General features: G+C 38.7%; 1 protein-coding gene across 5 annotated transcripts in view; it reads right to left on the minus strand.

The window, feature by feature from the left end:
- STK32A (serine/threonine kinase 32A) overlaps nucleotides 1-19,903 on the minus strand; it is a 115,401-nt gene that overhangs the window by 52,819 nt on the left and 42,679 nt on the right. For all 5 annotated transcript variants that reach the window (XM_087429597.1, XM_087429598.1, XM_087429599.1 and 2 more), the window contains one exon: nucleotides 5,007-5,180. In XM_087429597.1, the coding sequence (XP_087285723.1) occupies nucleotides 5,007-5,180 (174 nt within the window). The remainder of the gene's footprint in view (nucleotides 1-5,006; nucleotides 5,181-19,903) is intronic.

A 19,903-nucleotide genomic window follows, 5' to 3' on the forward strand; every position in this document is an offset into this window, starting at 1 on the left:
TATCTTATTCCTATAGGAATTTAGAAAGCAGTGAGTTATGACTTCATTAGAGTAGGGTAATTCTTGGGGAGAAAAACAATGAAACATCCACTCAAATGTATTTTAATCCAAGACGACTTGCTATTTGACTGTCCCATACAATTCATCTCATTAGCTTAAATTCGTAATTGAGTCTTCCTTAACATCTGACAAGGGAGTGAACACAAATTTGCTTTTGGACTGTAATAATGACTTTCCATCACATTATTTACTGGAGAAACAGTGGCAATCAACAAATCAAATAGTACTATACCCATAGGAAGGATTGTAATGAGTTTCATTTTCCGTATTTTTTAAAATAAAAGCAAATAATCACGGTGTCCATATTTTAAAATCTTCATTCACTGATTTAACGTAAGTAAAGGGGAATGTAGAAACTGGCTATAATTTGGAACTGAAGCTGATTTGCAAGCTGTACTCACAGAAAAATGTTTGACTTCTTTACCAATAAGAAAATTGTCTAATTGTACAACTCAAAATTAATAGTTATTGTGCAATCTGTGTCTTTCGCAACAACTATAGAAAAGAAAGATTTTAATATAGTGGAAAATTACCTAAATATTCTACATATTTAGGAAACTACAAAAAAAATTTGTCTGTGGATTTAAAAAAAAACACAAACAAAATAAAGCAAAACCTTATTTATGTCTCACTTGGAATTTATGGCAGAAACAGGATGTAGGGTGTTTAAAAAAATAACTAAGCTTGACACTGCTGGCAGGAAAGTCAATGTGAACAAAAAATTAAAAACAGAGCCCATTCTGTGTTACCGCAGGGAGACAAACGAATACTTTCATTCAGAGTACAGCCCCCCTTACATGGATGAGAGTCTCCTTTCTGCTTTGGTTATTAAAATCCTTTTTAAACCCTCTGAGCTCTCAAGAAACTTTGTTTTGTTATCCTAAACCATGTTCTTCTCTGAAGTACTTCAGTCCTTCTCACACAATTTTAGCTTCCAGTTTTAGGCTCTTATCTCTTTGTTCCATATGTATCGTCTTCGCCTGTGGGGCCAGACTATGGGAACCTGAAGGCAAGTGGCCGGGCCTCATCTCGTACCATGTCTTTCTCAGGGCTGCAACCTTCCTGAACACCAGCAGCATGGAGAGTGGCTAAGAGCTCTACATTTCCTTCAAGTGATGCCTCCCCTACCCGTTAGCCATGCGACCTTGGGCAAGTTACTTAATCTTTCTGAAGCAGAGTTTCATCGGCTGTAAAATGGGAACAATAACACCATCAACCTCCTGGAGTTGTGAAATAATTCACAAGTGCTTAGCAGAATGCCTGGTGCCCAGGAAGCCCTCAGTAAATGGCAGCCTACCGCCGCTCCTGCTCCAGCACACATATTTGCTGACTGCTACGAATAATTTAAAATCTACCATGTCCAGAGACAAAATGTTGTTTTCAATCTGAAATGAGGAAGTCACATTTTTTTTTTTTTCCTGAAGAAGATTCACCCTGAGCTAACATCTGTGTCCACCTTCCTCTATTTTGCATGTGGGTCGGTGCCACATCATAGCTTGATGATGATGTAGGTCTGTGCCCAGGAGCTGAATCCATCAACCCTGGGCCACCAAGGCAGAGCGTGCCAAACTCCCCGACTACACCACCAGGCCGGCCCCCCCAGTCTTCCTCTTTTTGCTTGAGGAAGGTTTACCCTGAGCTAACATCTGCGCCAATCTTCCTCTATTTTGTACATGGGTCGTCGGCACAGCATGGCCACTGACGAGTGGTGTAGGTCTGCACCAGGATCCAAACCCACAAACCCGGGCCACTGAAGCAGAGTGTGCTGAACTTCACCACTAGGCCACGGGGCCGATCCCAGACGTCACATTTTAAATCTTGCAGTTTTACGCAGATGGTCTTTCCTTGTCTGGGGAATCTACTGGATTTTGTTGATTCTTTTTTTTTTTATTCACACTTTAATATCTTGGAACTTGGGACGTGTCTTACAATCCAATCTTCTAAGTAGCTGAAAGATGTTTTGTTTTGTTATCTTAGATTCAAATACAGCATGAACTTTGCTGATTCTTTTGAAGAAAGAAATTTTAGAAAGAGAAGTACAGCACTCAGAAGCCTCCATCTCTTCTATGTTGCTCTTCATGCTTTTAACGCTGCCCCAGAAAGCCCAGCCTCAGAGTGCCACCATCAGTATCCTTTAAATGCCTTAGGCAAAGGGACACTGCTTGTTTTACCAAGTACATGTTTTTTAAGCCATCTGACATCATTACAAATTGACATCACTTCAAATTGGTATCTGGTACTCTGAAGGCAGAAAGTCCTGATTATTAGAGCTTTCGCACAATTAAAACGCCTATTTGGTCACTACTGACTTGAAAAGCCTTAACGATGTTGATATATGTCCCGATTTTTCCAGAACATTTATGAGTTTTGCCTGTTGTCCCAGCACAATTATTAATAGCAACTCCTTTCATTCTCAGGAGTACCCTGGTTTGGACGATAAATTATGTGATTACCCAATGTGAAGACCAAGGTAGGTCTGAAATTTATGGCTTTAATGCCCTATATTTTAATTTTGTCTTTGTTATTTGTAAACCTAGGCTTCTAGTCAACCAGTCATTCATGTGGTTCAGGCAGTGTTTTTTCCTTCACGTTTTTGCCTCACATTGGTTACACAATGAAAAAGAAAACACACATGGCCCTAACTCATGGAGTTTACAATTTAGTAGAGCAGACAGACATTAATTAAGTAATTACAAACCAAAAATGTCCCAGATCCTCAGGAGAGGTACAAGATGCTATGATGGCCGATAAATTATAACCCATGGGGAGGTGGGATGGGGCATATGGGCAACAGAAACACACCTGAATTGTTTTTTGACCCCAAGAGGATGTTATCTCATTTTAACACAGTGTTCAAAGTGTCCTTGTGTTTGCCTGCCATGGTGAGGACACATTTCAGTACAAAGAGGCCCTTGTGAGGACAGGTACTAAATAATATTTGTGAGTGTGTAAAGGGCAAGGAGCAGAAAGTTAGCCCTTGGTTTCTTATTTGAGTGGCAAAACCACGAGGGAGCAATGAAGAGTGGGGGAGAGAAGTACAGAACAACGATATTTGGTATTAGTCCCTTGAGAGTAAAGTTGTACCAAGTTTTCTGTTTGTTTTGCTGTTTTTGTTTTTTTCCCCTGAATTCCTTTTGGAACACAGTTCTAAGTACATGGCAAAAATGCTCAGAGAATCTTGACTTGTGATGATGGAGGAGAAAATGAAGCCCAGAAAAAGAAGGCACAGAACCCAGATTAAAATAGAGAAAGGAGAGTTAAAAGGCGCTCTTAGGCCAGGCTGGCTTCTCATAGTACCTGTCTCCTTTCTGAGATCTACAGTGTCAGCAGCCAATGCAGACTGTGGGTTGGCAATTTTGGGGAAGACGAGGGAGCATGTAGGCTCTGAGAGGGACGCCATGGACTACAAATATGAAAAGTTTCTCCTCAGAAAGAACTGAGGAGGACCAGTAAGCCAGTGTGGGAGGAAGACGGCTTGCGAACAGGTTCCTAGTTATTGACAAAACACCAGGTATGTAAATTTACTTCTGGGATCCCACATGATTAACTGGTTTGCTTTCCATTTATCTGTTGCCCAAAGAGCACATTTCCAATACAAATAGGCCCTTCCAAAGACAGGAAATTAAATAATAATTATGTAAGCGCACAGGGCCAAGGCCAGAAAAAATTTAAAAAGGATTGGTCCACGGTGCCTGCACAGAGAATCTACCAATTATGATGCTACATCTTCATCCACAGGCTCTGCACTAATCCAGATAAATGTCAACTAATGGTGGGCAAATATTTTATCTAGCCAAATTTTTACCTAAATGAGACATAACTATACTTAAAAACTCAGAAAACTCTTCAAAGATTAGAGATGACAGTGGCAGAGTCACGTGTTTATTTTTCATTTAATGATGTGTGATTAATTAATGCATATATTTCACACGCGTAATTAATGCAAGTTGGTATAGTAGACAGAACTCTGGCTTTAGGGTCAGAGAGATCTAGGTTTAAATCCTGGCAATGCCATTTGTCAGCCGCTTGTTCTTGGCAACTCTTTGAGCCACACTTTCCTCATCTGTAGAATGGGGATACTATAATGAAATGTGGGGTCCTCCCTGAGTTTTGAGAATTTAATAAGATAACATATGAAAGTACTTAGCAGGCCTGGCACATAGTAAGCTGTCAGTAATCAGTAGCTGCTTTGATGGTGTTTTGGTTCAAAATTCTTATAAATAACCTGGATGATAATTTAATGCCTCTAAATCACAGTTTTCTCATATTTAATACTGGTGTAACTATACCCGCTCTGATCGCTTATCACAAATTATTATAGAGATCAAGGGAGATATTACATAGGGAATCGCCATTAAAACTACCAATTTCTTTACAAACGTAAAGTATTATCCTTTTCTCTCTATTATCTGTTTGGGTTTATAGCTACTTGAGTTATTTGTTTGTCTTTATTTAACAAAAATGCCCAAGTGAAGGAGATACACTGCTTTTGCTGACTTCTACTTGCAGCACACACATTCTAGGGACTCAGTATACAGTGGATGACAGGCAGATGTTAGGACTCAAATGTTCTCTGCAAAGAATTTTCTTCCTTCTCATTCTATTTCTTTCCTTCCATGTTCTATTTCAATTCATTCATTTAATACTTATTAAGTAACTATATGTCACCTTTTCTCCTTTTTGTCTAGGCTAGTCATAAAACAGCACCAATATTCAGTGCTTCTGCTCTTGTTGTTTGCTAACGTTGACCTTGGGCAAATTAAGCTCAATGTGCTCAGTTGTTTTTTTAATCTGCAAAATGGGGACAATAAACCTACTTCAAGGAACTGTTGTAAGAATTAAGTGAGGATTAAATGTCATGTTCAACAAGGACTTGTTGAATGAGGCTGACTGTGAATTCTCTCCTGTGCATTCAGCCCAAGGCTGTCCCCTTGAACTTAACTGACCTGTGAATGATGCGCTGGCTCTGCAGGTAGTCCAGGGCCATGGCCAGCTCACAGATGAAGAGCTTCACGGTGTCTTCCTGGAAGCGGACGTTCTGCTGCAGGTGATAACGCAGGTCCCCACCCAGCAGAAGGTCTACCACCATGAACATGTCTTCCTCGTCTTGGAAGGAGTACCTGCAATAGAATTAGAAGAGAAAATGTATTAAATACATCTACACACTAAAGCCTCCCAGAGACAAATGACAGCTTACAACCAGAGCAGAGTGTTCTTGAGCTAAAAGTTCAGGCTTTGGGAGTACCTGGTCTATCACTAGCTCTATGACTCTAGGCCCTCAGTTTCCACATGTGTAAAATGGGAATAATAAGATTATCTACTGCATTTGATCATAGTAAAGAATAAATATAAGTATAATATTTAACATCATGCCTGGCATATGGCAAGCGTTCATTAACTGTTAGCTTACAAAACTATAAAGCCCAGGAAATAAAGAAAGCCCCACTTATTCTCATATCATTAATGATCATATCCTAACCACACTGTTGCAGGAGGTCCATGAAAATACGAATTATGAGGCCTCCTTGAAACATTCTCATGCCCAATTTTCCACACTAACGACTTCATTGCCCAGCAACATTCTGACAAATCATGTACCACACTAATGATAAGAAACAGATATAAAAAGGGCAATAAGGAAGTAAGGGCACAGTACAAGGAAGTCATTCGCTCAGTCTTTGGGATGGGGAGGTAAGAGAAAGCTCCTCAACAGAGGTGAAGCCCAGGCGAAATTTTGAAATATGGTGACAGTAATAATAACTACAAAATAAAGCTAGTGTCTCTGATGCTTCTGTGGAGTGACTTCTCTGGGGCAGGCTCTGAAGTAACGAGGGCTACCACTTCACCCCACCATGCTGCTCTTATGCCCCCATTTCACAAATGAGGAAATCGAGGCCCAGTGAAGTTTAAGTAACTTGCGCAAGGTCAAACCCCTAATAAATGGTGGAGATGCAGTGTTCTCCAGGTGCAAAAGTAAGTTTTGAGCGAGAAAAACAGCACGTATTAAACACAGACACGGGAAAGAACATAGTCACAGACTATAGACTATAGTCACAGGACACCGATATAGGGAAGGAAAATCGTTTGGATTTGCTGGAACAACAGGTATGAGGGGGCAGCTTGAGCCTGGAGAGGAAAGGAGAGGGCAGATCCCAGGACAGGTGTTGGTTCACAAGTCTGTAGCCGCTGGGAGACACTGAAGGGTTTTAAGCAGGATGTACGATCAGACATGGGCTTCACACTTGAAGGAACATGGGGTGGAGGGTTCGGAAGAGGAAATGAGCCACAGGAGAGCAGAACTTGCCTCTGCTGTTTGCAAAAAGCCTCCTGGAAAAATGCATTCCTACTGCTATGACTTGTTTTGTTTCCCTCAGAGCACAAGCATGATTTCCAGTCACAATAAAGCTCTCTGTATCAACACTGTTTTGACCTGTTTCTTTTGACATAATGTCACTGAGATCCCATTTTAAAGTTTTATTTGAATCAAAGTATTAAGTGCTTGCAAGCAGTGCCCTGGGATGCAAACCAATTCCTAGTGACAAATTCTTTGCTTAGGAAATAAATGCAGAATATCAATGAGAACTGTACTTAGTACATTTTCTTCTTTCTAATGATCATTGTGCTAAAGGAGAAGGAGGGAACTTGCAAATAAAAAGAAAGAAATTCAGTGAAGCATTAATCTGAGGTGGTAACATTCTAATGAAGATTAACAGTCTCCGATGCTTACTTGTTCAATAAATAAAATTTCGTTTACCATTAAAAACTGATTCATACAGAAGATGGCAGAAATTAAGCTCTTCGGGGGAATTTAGACAGAAACACAGGAAGTGCTTTGTAAAAATCTGAGAAACGTACCCTTGGTATTGTCTTTCAGGAAGTGATATTCCTCACCTCGATGCAATGACTGGCTGATCATCTCCACCATAGGTTTAATGGGCACCAGGAAAGCTGCTGGATCTGGGCTATTTGATTCACAATCTTTCTAACTGCACCACTACAAATTATATTCATTGTGTTTTACAGGTCTTTCAGCAAGCAACAAAGTGCTAATGAATATGTAATCATGCCTGGGACCTGCTGCCCCTTAGGCGGCTCTCAGGTAATATAACAGAAATGATGATAGCTCCTGGGATGTGAGAAAGGACTTTTGGGATGGCTGACAAATGGGGTAGGAATGGTGAGGCGGGTGAGGACTGGGTACCAAAGGAAGGGAAAAGAGAGTGAACTACAGACATAGCTAGATGCCAATGGAAACAACCTATGCAGATTGGGTTAGCGTGCAGAGCAGCTGTTGACTGCACTCAGCTCCCCACTGGAAGGTAGAGGTCAGAAACCAGAGGACTCCTCTCCCATTATCCATTGAACTCCAAGAGGAGACAATGGTTTTATTAAATTCACCCTGAATGAATAAACATTTCTACTGGGACTTGGGTTAAGCTATTTTTATTCAAAGAACAGACTGATACAGGTGCCACTCATGGCAAGGAAACAACAGTGCTCGACCATGCAGGGGATTATTAATCAAAGAAAGAAGCCCAGACAAGAGGCAACATGCTTCCCTTGCCCAGTATGAATATAAATTTGTTTAATCACGGAGCCAGGTTTGGCTAAAAATCATCTTTCTCCTTCAGCACATCAGATTTGAAGCGCTCTATTGCAAATCTTAAACGGTCAGAGGGAGAGAAGATAAATATATTATTTTCCAGAAATGTATCCAGTAAAATATGCGGGCATAATACAGTTTGGTGATAACTAGGATATGCAAGTTCATATCATAATCTGATTTTGTTTAATAAAAGAGTAAGGACTTTCTTATACCTTGGTCATGTATCACATAGATAAGTGCATTTCCATAACTTCTTTTTGGTATGTTGTATCATGACATTTATTTCTTAGTTGATAGCCTCAAAGTTAATAAGTCTGGTCCCAGTGTGTGTGAAATGCATTGCAAAGTGTGCTCAGTAAGAGAGGAGATAGGTAACAAAAGACCACCACCTACTCCACCCAACTCCATCGTGTTGTGACTCAGACCATTGCAATCGGCTATTCATAGCTCTCTCTATAGAATCTTAGACCTCTCCAATCCATTCTACACACCACAGTTATATTTTTAAAATGTGAGTCTTATGCTATCCAGCCTTGTAAAACCCTTCACCTCTTTCCATGGTCTACAAGACCCTATATGGTCTGGTCCTGTTTACTTTTCCAGACTTATTCTGAAGATCTTTCCCTTCCATTCCTCACCTAGTAGTTCGTGCCCCTCCAGCCTTAGAAGCCTGTGATGTGGTGGGACCTGTACCCACATGGACTCACAGCGCTGTCCACACCTGGTTACTTTCTATTCATCTTTCAGTCTCTGTCACTTGTCACAGAGACATTTCTAACACTCCATATTAAATCAGGTCCCCTGTTATATACAACGCCATATTCTTGTTCGCAGAACTTACCCTAATTTGAAAATACTTTCCCATGTGCTTTTGGCTTAATTGCTTTTATTCTCACTATGCCATCAGGATGCTTGCCTGCTTTTACTCATCCTTGACTCCTCAGTACCTGCACACTGCGTGAAATGTAGATTCTACAAGTAGTTGTAGAAAAAATAATGTCAACAAATGAACGAAAGAAAGGAAGGAGAAAAGCAAGATTAAAACACAAGTTTTGGGTGGGTCTGATATGCATTCCCTAGGTTCTATTTTTAGAAATTACCACAGTTACCAAATAAGTTTAAAGAAGTCACTCATGCTTGAAGCTGTCTCGTGGAGGCCATCTTGAGATAACTCTGAATCTGAGTGTTGGAAGAGATCTAAAATATTTTCCAACATACTGTTTTTCAAATTGTGGCTCATAACCCGTTACCGGGTTGTGAAATCAGTTTGGTTGGTTCTGACAAGCACTTTTTTTGGAGAAATAAAATAGATTGAATAACATAGAATAAGTTCTATTAACACGTAAGGCTAAACATTGTTTATGAAACTTCTGTTTTGGTGAATATAATGTGTGTCTCTGTGAGTATATCTACAGGGTTGTGATAAAAAATATTTTTCTTCCTGTGGGTTGCAGTCAAAAAAGCTTGAAAACCATGATACTAAGAGAACCTGCTGCCTACTGCAGAATTATTTTGCCAGATCCTCATTCAGACTCCACCTGAGCAAGGGTCAGTTCCGATATCTCCATCTAGCAAAGCAAGGGAAATGCATGACTGATATTAGTTATCGCTTCTAAAAGCTCTCAGGTTTTGGAGAAAAAGACATTGATTGATTCATCAAAGATGGAATCAATTAAAAACACACTTAAGGACAATACAAGTGGAAAATGCATAGGCTTCAGACAGACCCGGGTTCAATTACCACATGTGAATTTGGAGTTAGTCCCTTAAAGGAAACTGAAACTCAGAGAGGACATCTGTACATTGGGAATAATTTTATGCATCATGTGGCAAAGAGTAAATTAGATATAATGTTTGTAAAGTAATTAGCCCAAAGCATGGCACATGGAATAGTGGTAAAGAACTTGGCCCTGGAGCCAGACTGCTTATTTTCAAATCCTAGCTCTGCCCTTTAATGTCTTTATAACTGGAGCCAGTTACATAGCCCTCAGTATCCCCATCTATAATGGTACATACCTCATAGGGCTGTTGGGAAGATTAAGTGAGTTAATACATACGAAGTGCTTAAAACAGTGCCTGGAAGATAGCAAGTAATGGGTGTTAGCTATTATTATAACTACCTTTCTTCTTCCACCCATGAATGTAATACACCTCTGGTATTAAGCAGATTAATTTGTTTTATGCAGTTATTTCCTATTATATTATATGAAGTAACTATATGGAGATATTTATTGTCAATGGTATAATCAACATGGTTCCCATTAATTGAGCTCTTACCATGTGTCAGACACCATGCTAGGTACTTTGTGTATATAATTTATTTAATTGTGACTACAAACCTATGAGGTAAACAATATCATTATCACCATTTTTACTGATCATAAAAATTCAGATTTAGTCCTCAAAAAAATTAGCAAACCAAATCCATCAACATATTCAAAAAATTATACACCATGACCAAATGGGATTAACATCTGAAAATCAATTAATATAATAGATCATATTAATAGAATAAAAAGACAAAACATATGATATCTCAATAGCACAAGAAAAGCATTTGACAAAATACAACACTCATTAATGATAAAAACTCTTACAAAGGGCATCTGCGATAAAACCTACAGGGAACATCATCCTTAGTGGGGAAAGACTGAATGCTTTCCCTGTAAGATCAGAAACAAGGCAAGAACATCTGCTCTCACTTCTTTCTACTGGAGGTTCTAGCCGGTGTAATTAGCAAAAAAAATAAATAAAAGACATCCATATCGGAAAGGAAGTAAAACTGCCTTTAATCACAGACGACATGATTCTGCATATAGAAAATCAAATGGCAACCACAAAAAACTATAAGAACTAATAAACAAGATAGCAAGGTTGCTGGATACAAGGTCAATAAACAAAAATCAGTTGTATTTTTCTATACAAGCAATGAACAATATGAAAATGAAATTAAGAATACAATTGCATTTACAAAAGTTTCAAAAAGAATAAAATCTTAGGAATAAATTTAGCAAAGAAGCACAAGACTTGTAAACAGAAAATTACATCCTTACTGAGGCTCAGTTCATAAGGCCTATTCTTCTGCCAGTGGGAACATAGTCAAGTTGGATCATAGGTTATTTAGAAATGACTTAGTAGGTTTTGATAGCTTTATGACTTTCTGATGTGAAAAGATATTCCTGGCTATCTTGTACATTTCCTCCTCCAGACTATCCAGGTGACAGAAGTGTGCACTGCAATTGGGTTGTCATTGTTCCTAGGTTTTTTCAGTGGACAGAGATAGAAACAGATACGGATATTTGATATAGGTAAAGGTATAATATACATGTGTATACACGAATGTAATCTAAGATAAACACATCATAAGTTCATAATGATACTCAACCTGTTACCTACTGAAGGACATTCAGATTGTTTCCAGTCTTTTGCTATTACTGATAGTGTAACAGTGAAAAACTTCATGCATATGTCTTTTTATATTCTGGCCAGTCTAACTTTGGCATAGATTCTTAGAAGTGGGTTTGCTAAGATAATGGTTTGTTAAAACAAAAGGTAAAGGCATATGTAATTCTTGCTCAATATTGTGAAATTTATCTCCATAAAGGGTGCATCATTTTGCATTCCCACCAGTAATACATGAGAACGCCTAATTCCCCACATCCTCTCTCTAGAGTACGTTGTCAAATTTTCACAAGGTTTTTTTTTTTTTTTTTTTGCAGGGAAAGATTTGCCCTGAGCTAACACCTGTTGCCAATCTTCTTCTTTTTTTTCTTTTCCTCCCAAAAGCCCCAGTGCATGGTTGTATATCCTAGTTGTTAAGTCCTTCTACTTCTTCTATGTGAGCCACTGCCACAGCATGGCTACTGACAGACGATTGGTGTGGTCCTGCGACCGGGAAATGAATCTGGACCGCTGAAGCGGAGTGCCGAACTTTAACCACTAGGCCGTCAGGGCTGGCTCTCCAGAAGCTGTTAACTTCAGAAAAACCCAGCAGTAGAACAAGAAGATCTGAAACTTATAGCGTACTTTTTCTCTGTCTCGTAAGTAGAATTCTCCAAGGAAAAAACACACCTTAAATGCCCTCATCAAAACACACATAAATGACCTCATCTACTCTTGTGTATCTTGCATGTGTATCCAAGTTAAACACCCATATATCTAAAATTCATAAACATGGATTATTTAGAGTTTATGTAGATCTCTTTGGCAGTGGGTAGAATAGATTTGAGGGAACTATCATGTAATAGTTACAGTAAATGTTCATTAAAACTTCCTTTTTAGGCAGAAGAATCTTTTGTGTACATCTCAGGAGATGTAAGAACTCTTGGTCTGAGTTCATCCCCCCTCTACTTTAGTCTTTCCTGACTTCTTCTTGCCAAACATAAACTACATGTTACCCATCTGTGTTTCCCTTTCTGCACTTTCACAACATCCAGCCGTTTCCCTATTATAGAGTACTCCAGAAACCCAGCTATATAGATGGTTGCATTGTATTATATTGTATCATGACCATTAATATTTTTTGCCTGAATTCCTCATCTGACTGAACAATTTGAGAGATGTGTGCTTCACTCATCTCTGTATTCATCAGCAACCCCTCATGTAGAGCTTGGTACATAATGAACACTTGTTTAATCAATGGCAATTTTACAAATATTTATTGCATATTTATTTACTTGTGCAAGGTGCTGAGGCTAAAGGAGTAAACCAAGGAACACGGTTTTCCTCTTCTTAAAGCTAATCATCTATAAATGATAAATATTTATACAAACAAATGTGTAGGTATAAAATGTGGTAAGGGCTGTGAAAGAAAACTGCAAAATACTGTGATAGAGATGAACAGAAGGATCTCATTTTGATTGTAGGGTGTCATGAAAGCCTCAGAGAAAGTAATACCTATACTTGCCTGATTCCAACCATAAACTATTGCCTCAAATTAAATGAACAAAAATCCACAATTTATACAAGGAAAAAGATCGTGGATGATTTTTTAAAATCACACATAACAGGTTGTAGGTTATTTTCCTGATGTTCTGAGGTAGTGACTGATTTTCCTCCAGCTCTGACCTTTATCTGGACAGAGCTTTGAATGTTCTTTTGTGATCTGTCAGCTCATCTGTACTGGCTCTGGAGATGTTATTTACGAAGATTCTCTGGGGAAGATTTGGCTATTATTATTTTCTACAGAATCTCTTGAGATGGTTACCTCAGAGAATAATAGAGCCAGAAAACAGACCAAGGGGAAGAATAACATCTCGCTGCCCATATAAAAGAAAAAGCCAAGACACAAGCTCAGAGGATAATGAGGAAGAATTAAATCAGACTGTTACCCACAGCGGTCATCAGAGGTCCAGAAAAAAATGTTACAAGTTAACACTTTCCGTGCTTCCTGAGAATCCCAGACTGATTGCAGGGAGACAATCTAAGTGGGATGAGTTTGGGTCATTGATGGGATCCCAAATGGCCACCTGTGATTCAGAGTGGCTGGGCAGGCCCTGACTGGGCTAGGAGAGGTGCCAGATGTGCTGAGTCATGCATTTTAATTGGCCACCTCTGCAGAGTGGATGAAATGAAGAGATGAAAAGTTTATCTGGCACAGGGCATTGTCTACCCCTCTGCCTCTCTAGCCAGAAAGGCTATTTATTTCCTTACTGACCAAGCTGCCTCAGTCTCAGAATTCCAGGGCAGGGAGAGGACTTCCCAGCACTGCTCCCCGATACAGAGATTCTCACTTTGCCTTTTATGCCCTCTTTCTAGCCTCTCCATTTTTAATGCCTCCCACTTCCCTTTACCTGACCAGTGTTTACAGTCAAACTAGACCAACTGCGCCTTCAGAAATGTTGTCATCTCTCCTGCTCTGCTCTCATCTCATGGGGCTTTTCTATCTGTCTCCATCTCTGATCTCCAGCAGTTGGAACTTGACCAGGGAAGCAGGAATAGGTATAATGTTTTTTCTCAAAGTGAAGTATATTAAATTACAAGTAGTGATTTTGTTTCACTAAAACATCATGATTTATCAGGTTAAAATGGCTCTTTAAAAATTTTTTTATTGATTTTGTAATTGTATTTAATTTTTAAAAGTTTGGTTTTAGAGTCTTAGAAGTAATGATACACATATAAGTAACATTAAAATAAAATATAAGTTAATGCTGAGGGTCTCAGAGAATTTGGGGGGTGGGATTTGGAATCCAGATTTGCTATCGCCTTCTGATTTTGTGGTTTTGGCAAAGAATCAAACCTCTCATCTTCAACTTACTCTTTTTTTTTTTGGTGAGGAGGATTAGCCCTGAGCTAACATCTGTTGCCAATCTTCCTCTTTTTGCTGAGGAAGATTGGCCCTGGGCTAACATCCGTGCCTATCTTCCTCTACTTTATATGTGGGACACCTGCCACAGCATGGCTTGATAAGCAGTGTGTAGGTCTGCACCTGGGATCCAAAAGTGTGAACCCCAGGCCGCCAAAGCAAAGCATGTGACCTTAACCACTACGCCAGCGGGCTGGCCCTCCAAGCTTACTCATTTTTATAAGGGGAAAAATACTAATTCCTACCTTATAGGAACGAGTATTTGAGATATGTCATATAATGCATGCAATATTTTAGCATAGCACCTCAAAAATAGTAAATCCTTAAAAAGATTAGCTGTCTTAAAGAGTGACTTCACATATGTATGATTTCCTTAAGTTTCCCCCAAGAATCTACTTCCTGAGCCTACTTCCTAAAAATACACTTTCCAATTGATCATGCTGTGTCATAGTGAGGATACCTCTCCCCATTAAACTCCAATCATGATTAAACACACGATATGCTTTAAAACAGCAACAAAAACAAACATCTGTTATGTGCAATCTAAGGAGAAAGACACACAACTGTGCTGATTGGATTCACTTTAAATTTACAACCACAAGTCTCTAACAGATATTTAGAAAATCTTATTCTAATTCTGCATTAATTTCACATTTTCATTCACCTAGCAGCTTCTCTCTTCAAAATTTCCTATACTATGCCCACTCCTCGTTCTCAATTGATGACCTCGTGCATCACAAAGGCAATGACACGAGAACTACTTCATCTGCCCACCAAGAAATCCACCAGCTCACAAATGTATGCATTACATACTCTGCCTTCTCTCCTAGTACAGCGAAAGAAGTGCCCCTACTTCTGCCTAAGGCCAGCTCATTTACCTGTGCCCTGAATCACATCCATCTCACCATCCTCAGGAGCTCACTCTGGCAATCTTCCCCTTTCTATCCCACATTACCAATTCCTTCCTCTCAAGTGGCTCATACTCTTTGCATTCAAACTTCCTTATGCATATCTTAAAATATATGTAAATTATCTACAATAAAATAAATATTTATAAATAAAGAGAATATAAATAATAAAATACATATAAAATAAGTATTTAAAAATATCTATTATAGTTCTAGTGATATATACAAAAGGTAATAGAACATAACCAACTAGGATTTATTTTAATAGAACATGACCAAACTAGGGTTTAGGATCAAAGTTGTTTTAAGACTTGCAAATCAATTAATTTACTTCACCACATAATAGAAATGGTCTCAATAAAAAAGAAAACATATCTGACACAATTTAATACCCATTTGTGGTAAAAACTTTTAGCAAACCAGGACCAAAAGGAAAATTCCTTATTGTGATAGAGGATATCTACAAATAGCCTACAGCAAACATCATACGAAATCTTGAAATCTTGAAAACCTTCCCCATGAAATCAGGACAAATAGACAAGGACGTCCATTATATTCAACACCATCCTCAGTCAAATGCAATAGGCATGAAAATAAAAAGGTAAGAAGATAGGAAAGGAAGAACTAAAACTCTCATTATTGGTTATGACATGATTATAAATACTGAAAATCCAAAAGAATCCACAGGCCAACTAGTAGAATTAGTAAGAGAATTTAGCAAGGACCCTGGACACAAAGTCAATATCAAAAATCAATTGTATTTTGGTAAACAAGCAACAAACTACTAGAAAATAAAATTTTGATAAATAATTAGTATTTGTAATCACATCAAAAACATTAAACACCTAGGAATAAATCTAAAGACAGATATAATAGATCTCTACACTAAAAACTGAAACCAAAGAGAGAAATCAAGGGACATCTAAAGATACAGGGAGATGTATAAATATTATACTTATATGTATATATATTATATGTATATATTTTTATGAATTGGAAGGCTTAATATTTTAAAAATATGTTAATTCTCCCTGAATTAGTCTATAGATTCAATGTAACCCAGTATAAATACCAGCAGCTTTAAAATACAAAGACAAGCTGGTTGTGAAATTTATGTGGAATTACAAAGGGACAACTACCATCAAGATAATCCAGAATAAAAATTATGTTACTGAATTCTTTTACCAGTATAAAGCTACAGTAATTAAGACAGTGTGATAAATGTGTAAGGGTACACAAGTAGGTCAATAGAACAAAGTCTAGAAACCCACACATATATGGTGACTTAACTAAGAACAAATGTTACTGCGGTGAACTCTTCGATAAAGGGTATTGGGTTAATTAGCTATCCATATGGGGGAAAAAATGAATCTTGACCCTGGATTATAGATCTAAATGTAAAAGCTAAAATAGCAAAGCTTCTAGGAAACAGGATAGGATATTTTTACCTTGATATAGGCAAAGATTTCCTAAAGAGGACACAGAAAGTACTGCCCACAAAGAAAAAGACTGATAAATAATACCACATTTAAATTCAAGCTTTTCGATTATTAAAAAAAATCAATACAAGAGTGAAAAGGTAAGTTACAGATTGGGTGAATAATTTATATCCAAAAAAGGACTTGGATACAGAATATATAAAGAACTTTTATGGACAAATGAGAAAAAGAGGCAACAAATAGAAGGATGGACAAAAGACTCAAGCACTTCTCAAAAGAAGATTCCAAATGGCCAATAAGCATATAAAAATGTGCCCAAACTCATAAGTCACTAGGGAAACCCAAACTAAACCCACAATGAGATATCATTACACATTTACTGGAACACCTATACATAAAGAAACTGACAATACCAAATGTTGGGGAGGCTTTAGAGCAACTTGAATTCTCATACATTGCTGATGTGAGTATAAATCGGTACAACTTATTTGGAAAACTGTGTGTACTTTTGTTTATTGAAAGATACAAACAAGAATGTTAATAGCAGGACTATTTGTAAAAGTCTCAAACTTGAAACAACCCAAGTATCCATCAATAGTAAGATGTATAAATACATCATGTGATATTTATACAATGGAATATGATAGAGAAATAACAGTATTATTATTGCTACTTGTGACAACATGGATGAGTCTCAAAACACAACAAAACCACCTTGCACTCTCCACTCCCAAAATAAAATTACTCACTTCCTGTTTTCTCATCAAGCCACTCTCTTTGGTCTTTTGGCCTACCTAGTAGGAGTTAGCTCTTATCAAGGTCATAATCTCTATCTTCCCAAGTCAGTGGTCGGTGCTTTGTCTCCTTCTTATTGACCTCTCAGCAGCACTTGAAATGGTTTGCACTCCTTCCTTTCTGAAACGCTTTCCTTTCTGGATTCCGGGTGCCATGCTCTTCTGATTTACCCCTAGCTTGTTGGCTAGCTTCCTAGCTTTTCCTTCTTTGTCTAGTTTCCTGAGTCTTCCTCCTCTATCAGAACTACTAGAATGCTCCAGGTCTTTAGTCCTCGAGCCTTTTCTTCTATCTATCTAACGTCTCTCCAAAGGTGTTTCCTTTGAGTCCCTGGTTTAAATAGCATCAATAAGCCAATGGTAGCCATATTTGTGTTTTGTTGGACTTCTGCTTGGACCCTGGACTTCTCTTCTGAGCTCTAGACTTACCACCTATTCAATAGCTCTATTTGAATGACTAAGATGCGCCTCAAAATCAACACAGCTGAAAAACAGTGCTTGATGTTCTCTGTGAAACTGCTCCTCCTTAGATCTCCCCACCTTAGTGCATGACACAACCATTCCCCAAGTTGCTCAGGCCAGGAGTCATTATTTATTTTACTCTTTCTTCTAGCCAAGCGGCAGGCATGTTTTCTGACAAGGCCAACTGGATTCTCTCCCATGACTTTGAGCCTTTGAGTGGATGACAGAAGGTTAGAAAATTGGTTGGAGCTGATTCATCCCAGCTGAGACATCCTTGAGAGGCTGTCCATTAGGTCTTGCTGCCTAGATTCCCAGCACTGCCTTTGTCCCTCCCCTTCCTGAGACCTGCTCCTTCAGCTTTACTTCTGAGGCTGTAAGCTACCCCATATCCTTCCAATCAATTTCTTTTTAACTTAAATTTTCTAATAATTCCTTCTGTTGGCAATAAAGGAATCTTTTATAATATTGATGAGTAAATGAATAAGTGAATGTCTGCATCATAAAGACTCAGTTTCCTGTCCATTAGTCCATCAGTCAGTCACCAATCATGTATGGAACAATTACTATGTACCAGTCACACAATAACACTGTTCTCTGCTGAGCTCTTCTTCAGGAACTGCTATCCCTTCCTCTCCACTTATCCAAGCTCATCGGGGTCATACCCAAGGACAACGTCTTCCTACGGCAACACTGGATAATTCAGGATAACCTCCCCTTTCCAAGATCCTTAATTTAATCACATCTCTTCCTAGGATGACAAAACTGGTCACTAGTTAAAGTAATAAGGACAGATTTTAGTTAGTAGTAGACTACTGCAATAGGAAAAGAGTCCAGTGTGAATTGAACTCAACTTTGATTTGTACAGAAGTGACCGGGTGTTTTAAAGGGAGAATGAGAGGATAGGGAGGGAGATGAGTGGGGCCTCAGGAGAGTCAGGGAAGTGAAAAATTACAAAAAGCAGGAAGGGGGTTGGCCCATGTGAAACTCATCTGGATTGGTTAACTGGCACTTATCAAAGTTAGGCTCCTCCCCTCCCACAGAGGCTGGGAGACAGGGGCCCTATCTTCAGGTGTTGGCTAGAACAAACAGTAGTAGTTTCAGGCCTAGTCAAGAAGAGGGCTCAGAGGAGCCTGGCTAGAGTTTGGTCAAGAAAGAATCATTATCACCAGATGGGCCCAATGTAATCACAAGAATCCCTAAAAGATGGCAGAGGGAAGCAGAAAGTCAGAGTCAGAGAGAGGTTTCAAGATGTTATGCTTCTGGCTTTTAAGATGGAAGAAGGCACTATAAACCGAGGAAGGCACTATAAACCAACGAATGCAGGCAGCCTGGAGAAGCTGGAAAAGGTAAGGAAACAGATTCTCCCCTAGAGCCTCCAGAAGGAACACCGCCCTGCTGACAGCTTGATTTTAGCCCAGTGAGACTGATTTTGCACTTCTGACCTCCAGAATTATAAGATAATAAATTTGTGAGTTTTTTAAAATGTTCATATTCTTTTAATGAGGTAGAATTCATTTACAGTGAAACCCACAGATATTAAGTTCATAATTTAATGAATTTTTTTTTTTTAATTTATTTTTCCCCTAAAGCCCCAAGCGATAGTTGTAAGTCATAGCTGCACATTCTTCCAGTTGCTGTATGTGGGATGCGGCCCCAGCATGGCCGGAGAAGCAGTGCGTCTGTGCGCGTCCGGGATCCGAACCCGGGCAGCCTGCATCGGAGCGCACGCACTTAACCGCTAAGCCACGGGGCCGGCCCAATTTAATGAATTTTTACAAATATATACCCTCATATAAGCCCCACCACAATAAAGATAATAGAATATTTCACCTCCTCTACAAGTTTTTCATATGCTCCCTTCTAGTTAATCTCTACATCCCATAGGTAATCACTGTTCTGACTAGTTTTGGCTTTTTATGAACTTTCAGCTCAAATAACAATGCAGGGCAAAAGGAAAATAATGTCTTAATTGTGTTATGAAAGTAGTTTCAACCTCAAGTACTCCAATTTGTGTTGTTTTAAGCCACTAAGTTTGTGGTGATTTGTAACAACAGCAATAGGAAACTAATACAGCTATTATTTCTGGGTGATGAAATATGGGCATTTATTATTTTCATTAGAACTTTCTGTATCTCCATATTTTATACAAAAATACATATTATTTTATATTCAAAAATTATTTAAATTTTAAAAAACTTAGAACAAAACAAAAGACTTCCTAACGCCCAGGCTAGTTCAAGCTCTGGTGTACTTGTCTACTTAAGCATCCTGTCTGGTTATGGAGGCTGAGGGGCTGTTCCATTTCTGCGAGGGGCCTCACTGAGTCATTTGTT

Source organism: Ceratotherium simum, chromosome 4 (genome assembly GCF_057802395.1).
Source record: "Ceratotherium simum simum isolate JZ-2026a chromosome 4, ASM5780239v1, whole genome shotgun sequence".
Lineage (NCBI taxonomy): Eukaryota > Metazoa > Chordata > Mammalia > Perissodactyla > Rhinocerotidae > Ceratotherium > Ceratotherium simum.